Source organism: Trichosporon asahii (genome assembly GCF_000293215.1).
Source record: "Trichosporon asahii var. asahii CBS 2479 unplaced genomic scaffold scaffold00018, whole genome shotgun sequence".
Taxonomy (NCBI): domain Eukaryota; kingdom Fungi; phylum Basidiomycota; class Tremellomycetes; order Trichosporonales; family Trichosporonaceae; genus Trichosporon; species Trichosporon asahii.
In genome coordinates, this window is record NW_014040906.1 from 53,084 (window position 1) to 60,687 (window position 7,604).

The 7,604-nt window shown below is 62.2% G+C and overlaps 2 protein-coding genes across 2 annotated transcripts; both read right to left on the reverse strand.

Moving 5' to 3' along the window:
• A1Q1_07957 (uncharacterized protein) lies at positions 1-2,802 on the reverse strand (the record flags this gene model as incomplete). The annotated part of the gene is made up of 1 exon (XM_014326143.1): positions 1-2,802. One exon carries the CDS (start codon positions 2,800-2,802, stop codon positions 1-3), a length of 2,802 nt encoding a protein of 933 aa, XP_014181618.1.
• Positions 2,803-2,915: 113 nt separating this feature from the next.
• On the reverse strand, positions 2,916-6,187 carry A1Q1_07958 (glycoside hydrolase family 24 protein; the record flags this gene model as incomplete). The annotated part of the gene is made up of 8 exons (XM_014326144.1): positions 2,916-3,767; positions 4,374-4,547; positions 4,607-4,833; positions 4,892-5,169; positions 5,210-5,282; positions 5,514-5,921; positions 5,975-6,117; positions 6,168-6,187. The coding sequence occupies 8 exons, from the start codon at positions 6,185-6,187 to the stop codon at positions 2,916-2,918; spliced, it is 2,175 nt and encodes a 724-aa protein (XP_014181619.1).
• Between the last annotated feature and the right edge of the window lie 1,417 nt (positions 6,188-7,604).

Below are 7,604 nucleotides of genomic sequence, written 5' to 3' on the forward strand. Positions count from 1 at the left end.
TTACATGAGGGTGCACTCTGCGTTGCGCTCGAGCGTCTCGAGGTTGCGGGGCAGGTTGCGGTTCGGGCGCGACTTGGCGTGCGCAAACTCCATCCCCGTGACGAGCTTGCCCCAGTAGATGTGGTGGAAGTGCGAGATGCGGGGAAACCCGGCCGCGAGCTTGCGCATGACCTCCTTGTCGTCCTTGTCGCCCGCGGCGAGGACGGCCAGCGTCCAGTGGATGCGCGCCTCGCCGTCGTCGCGCGTGACGATCTTATCGTCGTCGTACGGCGTGCCGTCGAGCGCCTCCTCGAGGCGCGCAAAGATGATCATGAGAGTGATCATCATCGACGGGTGGTTGAACGCCGAGCATGGGAAGCGGCCCCCAACATCGGCCATGAGGTCGATGTTGGCGTACTCGAGCATGGAGCGGGAGGCGATGCCGTGGTGCTTGCGCACGCTGATGTGCACGTCGCGCGCGCCGTCGAGCGACCCGGCGACGCCGTACTTGCGCGGCTTCTCCGAGAGGCGGAGCGCGCGCCGCCGCTCGGCCATGCGCGCCCACGGGATGCCGATCTGCTCTGCGCGCTGGCGCAGGGCTGCCTCGCCCTCGTGCCGCTGCATCGCGCAGATGAACGTCAGCGCGTGGTTCTCGTCGGTCAGGTACGCGTCGGGCACGCGGTCGATGACCCAGTCGGCCTTGTACAGCTCGGCGATGAGGTTGTTGCGGTTGAAGAACGTGTTTGTCTCGGCGTCGGCAAACTTGGCCACGTTGAACTGCCGCCCGCGGTACTTGCTGCGCAGCTCGGCGAGGCGGCGCGCCATCTCGCGCGGCGCCTCGGCGTGGTACCGCTCGTACACCGCGTGCGCAAGGTCGTCCGTCGGCGGCTTGCCGTCCTTGAAGAACGCGGTTGCCCAGAGGTGCGAGATCGTCTCGAGCATCGGGTCCGGCCGCGTGAGGTACCCCTTGACGCGGAGCATGTTGTAGATGTGGACGACGCACACGACCTCGGGCGTGTGGTCCCACAGCGCGAGCCCGTACATCGACGTGACGGCGAGCGCCTCGGCGAGCCCCGCGCCGTTCAGATACGGCGAGTGCGCGTGCAGGCCGTTCTTGCTCGCGAAGCGCGACGGGGGCAGCGTGCCGTCCGGGTCGCGCGCGAGCTTGGACTCGCCGAGCCAGTTGATCAGGCTGCCGAGCACAAAGTCCATCGTCTCGAGGACGGATTGCGGCGTGCGCCGGTGGCGGAGGTAGTGCCGGGCCGTGTCGACGCCGCAGATGTAGCCCGACTCGGTGCGCTTGTGGTGGCGGTCCATGAACATGTCGCAGTCGCGCGTCGGCACAAAGCTGGACGGCGCCGCGAGGACGTGCCCCGTGAACAGGCTCAGCGACCAGCCGCGCGACACGACAAACGAGTCGACGATGCACTGCAGCTGGAACACGTGGTGCGGGCGGATGCGCGCGCGGATGTTGGTCCCCGGCTTCTTGTACGCAATGTCCGTCACGAAGCCGGCGAAGCGCGGGATGCCCCAGATGCGGCGCTCGCTGCCCCACGGGCCCTCGGGCGACCAGTCGACCTCCTCGAGCACGTAGTCGTTGCCAATGTGCTTGCGCGTCGTGACGGACGCGAACACGTTGACGAGGTCATACAGCCAGTTGATGGTGTACGCGCGGCGCCACGCGAGGCGCTCCTCCCGCGTCGCGGCCTGCAGGTCGCGCTCGGGGTCCCAGTTTGCGAGCTGCTTCTGCAGGCGCTTCGTCGGCCGCCCGGTGCGGTTCTGCTGGAAGTCCTCCGCAAACGTGACGAGCGCGTCGTACGCGTACCAGCACAGGTGCTCGCGGAGGTCAACCGTCGTCTGCGCGACCGTCGAGCCGTAGAAGATCATGTCGACGCGGAACAGCCGCTCCGCCTCGTCCATGTCCCCGCGCGTCAGCGTCTTCACGACCGTCTCGTAGCAGTCGTGCCCGGGCTCGGGAAAGTCGACGAAGATCTCGAGCTCCGCCTTCTGCACCATCCGCACGGCCATCTCGGAGACCGCACCGACGACGGCAGAGTTCGCCTTGTCGTACGCGACGCGCCACCACTCCTCCTGCAGGTATAGGCGCAGGTTCGCCGCCTCCTGCATGAGGTCGTACACGGCGACGAGGTAGTCGCTGTCGAAGCCGGACCCCTCGTGGATGACGCGGTACGCCTCGACGGGCAGGTCGAGCGTGCCGCTGGGTTTAGGAGCCGGCTCCTTCGCCTTGCGCTTCTTCTTGCCCTTGGTCTTTCGCGGCGGGGGCTTCTCCTGCACCTCCTCCTCGTCCTCCTCCTCCTTGGAGTCGTCGATACGCAGGGCGTCGAAAAAGTTGCTGAAGAGGATGTTGTCCACCTCGTCCTTGGTGTTTTCGTCGACGTCTTCTTCCTTCGAGGACGCGACGCAGCTGCCGAGCGCCTTGTGCGCCAGGCGGAGCACATCAATGAAGTGCCTGTGGGCCTCGTTGCTCTTGCGCAGCTGCTCGTCGTCGGGGTTGCTCTGGAGGTCGCGCGCGAACTCGTCGGCCGTCTCGGTGCGCAGGTCGATAATGCGCCCGAGGAGATTCGAGATCGCCGACGGAACGGCGCGGTACTTGGCGATCAGGTGCGCGAGCGAGACGATCTCGGCGGGACGCACCTGGCCGGTCGTGTTGGGCGGGGGGAGCTCGACCGCGACGCGGCGCGCGGTGAGGTCGTCGATGACGCGGTTCGACGTGTTCACGAGCCAGCACACGAGGCGGCTGGACGCCTCCTTGTACTGGCGGTAGAGCTCGGAGCGGCGCTGCAGCGCCAGCGGGCTTGACATGGTGTGCAGTGTGAACAATAACGCGTCGCGGCTGCTTGATTTTCGGTTGCGGGGCTCCCGGTATCAGCCATGTCACGTGGAGAAACCACTAACTGTCAATGCATGCATATCTATTAGGTGCAGGTGGGGAAGGCCTTCGAAGTGCCGTGCGAGGTCTTCTTTGCAAGGGCGACCTCGGCGGCGCGGCGGCGGACGAGACCGGTGAGGACGGCACCGTCCGCCTTGTTCCAGCGGGGGAACTCGGCGGCGATAACCGTGTTGACGTCCTCGCCCTTGTTGAGGCGGGCCATGAGGTCGGAGCGCTGGAAGTTGCCGCAGCCGAGGTTGAAGACGAAGGACGAGAGGGCGGCCCACTGGTTCTTGTTCAGCTTGACCTTGTCCTCGTTCAGGTTGTCGCGCAGGCACTTGGTGTATCTAGGGATGTCCTTCTTCAGGAGCTCGCCGGCCGTGGCGAGCGTGAGAGGGTACTTGAATCCGGTGCCGGAGCAGGTGCTGTCCTTGCCGCCGTTGGCGCAGAGGTGGCCGTAGCCGACGGTCCACAGGCCCTTGGGGTCCTTGTAGGGACGGGGCTGGAAGGACTCAAACTCCTGGATGAGGGCGATGCCGTCGGCGTTGACCCACGAGCAGCCGGGTGTGCCCGTCGACGTCGAGCCGCACTTGCTCACGACGGGGGTGGTCGAGCCAGTCTTGACGTAGTAGTCCGAGACGTAGCACCCGTCGCCGGTCTTGTCCCAGTACGTGTTGCCCTCGACCGAGGTGCCCGTCTTGTAGCACGAGAGGGTGACCTTGTCGCCGGCGCTGTACGTCTTCTTGATGTCGTAGCTGGTGCCGGGGCCCGAGCGGCAGCGGACGCCGTCGGTCTTGATCGGGTACGACGCGGCAGAGGCGGTCGCGGCGAGGACGGTGGTGAGGAGAGCGGAGACGAGCACTACTGTCAGCGCCGCTGCGAGCGGACTCACTTTTGACTGTCAAGTGTGGCTGGGACTGACCGCTAAGTGCTGTGTTATATACGGATCCGTGCTGGCCGGCCCAGACGGGGCTGCCGGAACCTCAGCTTCCGTTATCGTCATCTGGGGCATTCAATCCAGTGGATCAGTGCGAGGTGCAGCTTCGTGGGTCGGAGTGATCGAATGGGTTTCCTTCATCTCGTCGGCGTACTCACCGACCAGACTGTGAGACCCCTGTGAGAGGCGCCAAGATAGGACAGCCAGGTTACCGAGGGGCGTGAATTGAGAGTGAGGTCATTCGCGCGGCTGCACGTTCTTCCATCCCAGGCCGCCTCAAGCACGATGCCGGGGCCGCGGAGACACGGGTACAAGAAAGAGGAAGGGCTTGCCCGCGTGATTCTGATGATCCCGCTGATTGGTTTGGGAGGTCTTGGCATTGGCCCTGTGAGCGGTTTCTTCCATCGAACGAGCAGCCTTCGCTCCTCCTTTTCGACTTCCGTCCTCCTTTACATCCTTCTCGATTCGTGGAGCGAGCAGCACAGGGCTGCCACTTCTTCATGAAACTCTAAAACGTGATCCGCAGGTGCGTTCAGGACACCTTGGTGTGTCGAGAGACACGCGTACCTCCGTGCACGGAGAGATCCCTGACGAGAGACCTGCCCGCACGCCGGTGTGGTCCGATGTGCCGGAATCAGTGCCGGCGGCGCTCTGGCCCAACGATGATCCTCCAATATCCGCGCTCTCTGCCAACCCTTGTCTCATTACGCCCTGCGAGCCTGCAGGATCGGCGTTGGCGGCCTGCCCTCCGTGAAGCCGGAGCTACTGCCTCCGAGCCAGTGACGCAGCCAACAACCCACTCCCCACCGTCGTTCACCGAGAAACAAATGGCGCCTCCGAACTCTAATCATCGCCGTGTGCCGGTGTGCTCCGGGCCGCGCGCCGTGCACGGAGTGCGAGTCTGTCACTTCGGCGCGCAAACCTGTCATCTGCTGTGGCCTGCCCGAAGCCGGTCCGAAAGGTGCTCCGAACACGGACATGGCCTCGGCCGTGGGCAAGTGTGGGTCAAGGGGCGTGGGCGGGAACGCTAGCATTGAGTTGCGCATCACGATCCTGGAACCTGGGAGTTCTTTCATGTTGCTCACTGCCCGAGCTGCCCACTTGCAACTGGCCCACTCGAACGTCTGCAACGGACACGTCGGCGCCAGTGTGATCCGGCTGAACAATGGCAACGGGCAAAAATCCGGAAGCCGGCGCTGCCATATCAGGCACCTGCGCAGATGACTTTCCTTCTCGAAGTCCTGGTCGGTAGCGGCCACCATATGGGGCAGGTAGATAGAGCGATAGGTGCTCCCTCAGCAGTCGGGCACTGTCGAAGTCTCCTCCAGACGCATCGAATAGGCCGACGTCGCTTGATGACGCTCTTCAGGATCTGATAGCCGGTTTGATCCTTGGAGACCCACTTGTTACCCCAGCCACGCGGCTCTGGGAAGGCGCTGTCTCTCGAGGGATACCGAGAGAGTAGGTACGGGGCGGCTAGCTCGATCGCGTGCTCAGCCTCACAGCTGTGGACGTGGGTCCGTTCTAGTGGTTGTCACCGCCGTGCTTGCCCCGGGGAAGCTGCTCGCCACAGCGGCGGCAGCGCCCGTCGAAGAGCAATGGCCGAACGAATTAGCTTGGTCCCCTTGGCCTCGTTCAGCCGCTCGACGGCCGCTACGCCGAAACGGACAGCCTCACACAGGTCTCCGTCGCACTCAAAAAGCACACCGCGCCAGTCGGGAAGGGGTTTGAGATGCGACTCGGGACCAGAGGGAGCGTCAGCGATGGGAGTTCCGCTTGCCGCATTGTCGCCTGCCACGTCGAGGTCGTCTGGAGGAAGTGTATGGGCGAAGAAGTCTTGGACGTCGGCTGTTTCCAGCTCGGTTGTTCTCAGGATCGCGTCCATCCCCTCAATGTCATAGTCGACAGCGTCGCCGTCGCTCGGGATGTAGTTGACAGCACTGATGCTGCTGGTCTGATCTTGGCCGTTGATCGCCTGGATCTTGGCACGGTACAAGCGTCTGTATGTGGCGTCAGCCTTCTCCCACAAGCCCTTCAGCGCTGCCTTCAGGTCGTTTGGCCAGTCACCCGTGTCGGGACAGGCCGCTAACACTCTGGCACGAGGCGCGCAAGTCTCTCCCAGAGGTAGACAGCTGCACTGGTTAGACCATGCATTATAGTGCACTTACGTTCGGAGTCCACGGGTACCTGGTCCTGGTCCGCCGTCGAGAGCGCTACGATCGCGGGGTTCGCCTTGAGCACGTTGGGATGTGGAGAGAACGTCGAGAGAACGTTCGCTTCCGCCTGCTTTTCTGACCACCTCCACCGCCCCCTGTATGTCGACCGAGCTGCTAGGTCAGCTGCAAATGAGACTCAACCTACGGTGCCTGTGGCTCCGTCATTGCATGCGGATAGTTCTCTCGCGCAAGACGCCGCGGAAGGACGGGTTGAGGAGACGTTCAGGGTAGAGAAAAGGGCGTCATCCAGCCGCCGCAAGGGAAGTAAGTCATCAAGCAACGCAACCGCTTGTGTGTCTCGCGGATAAGGGAGATACTACACTGATAGTGATGGTGGTCTTGGACTTGGGCGTGCCGTAGTCATTGGAAAGGCTTTTGGACCTCCAGCGGGCGAAGTGGAGGCCCAGATTGAGGGTGGCAAATGGGGGAAGACGTTTTCAGCGATAAGCTCAGCCAGGCGATGTATGCGGTGCACTGAAACTGCGAAGTGCTGCGTCAGCAATGCGTTGGTCTGGACCATCCACACAGTGATGGGACCTGGAATACACTCGGAGGGCGGTGTGATGGGAATCAGTGTGGCCCTTCGGTAGCTGGCGGGTTGGGACTGGGATCAGTTGATATGCGAGCAAGGACAGAGCGGTGCTCCTCGATCGGTAGCTGTGTACATGCCAGAGTTGGATGCGATGGCTTCCGGTGTCTTGTCCATTGCAGTCAAGAGGAAGACGGAACATGTCACAAGATTCGACATACTTTGAGGCTAGTGAGCAAAAGGATCCCGAAGTGCCGGAAGCTTGACAACCCCAGTTCGCAGGGTGCTGTTGCGTGGATTCCAGCGCTCTAAATGGTCAGAGATCAAGGTTAACGGGTGTGCAGATGGTTGAGCTAAAGATGGAGAGGAGAGAAGAGGAAAGTCGCAGGTTGTTCCAAAGATAAGGCAGTTGTTGTTGTGTTTATGGTTGCCCACGTGTCCGAGTGTGACTTTTTGAAGACGCGGGCGTTTCACTTCATGGCGCAGTCAGGGGCTGAAACGGGTCTCGACTTTTTTTCTCTCGTCGCGACGCGCTCGATTGGAAGATGTCGTGCACAGTCGACTGCGAAGTATGCTACGGGGGGACGAGAATAGGTTGGCGACTGCTACACCCATGCATAAGTAATGTAGCTCGAGGTTGACTCCAACAAAGTGTATGTTGACTGCGGGGTGAGCTAAGAATACATTCGAGCAGCAGCCCAAGGCATCCGAGCCAAGGACAGAATTGTCGGCGTGGGCTCACGTCATTGAATCTTTTGCTGATAGCGTGATAACAAGCTGCACCTTTCTCACTTTATTGAGACCCTGGAGGCGGCGATCTACTGCGAAAGGAAAGGGGAAGTGAGCGATGCGGACTGCGCACAACCCAAAACAAAACGCAAGAGACAAGCATCGAGACATTGCGCCTGGAGGGAGACTCTCTCCTCGGTCAGAGCACTCCGCAGCACCGACCACGACAAAGGACACACTCTTGGTGCACAGATAAAGATTTCCTTTCTTTCCATCACAACACTCCAACATCTTCCAACACTCGTCATCCCCCCCCCCGTCTCC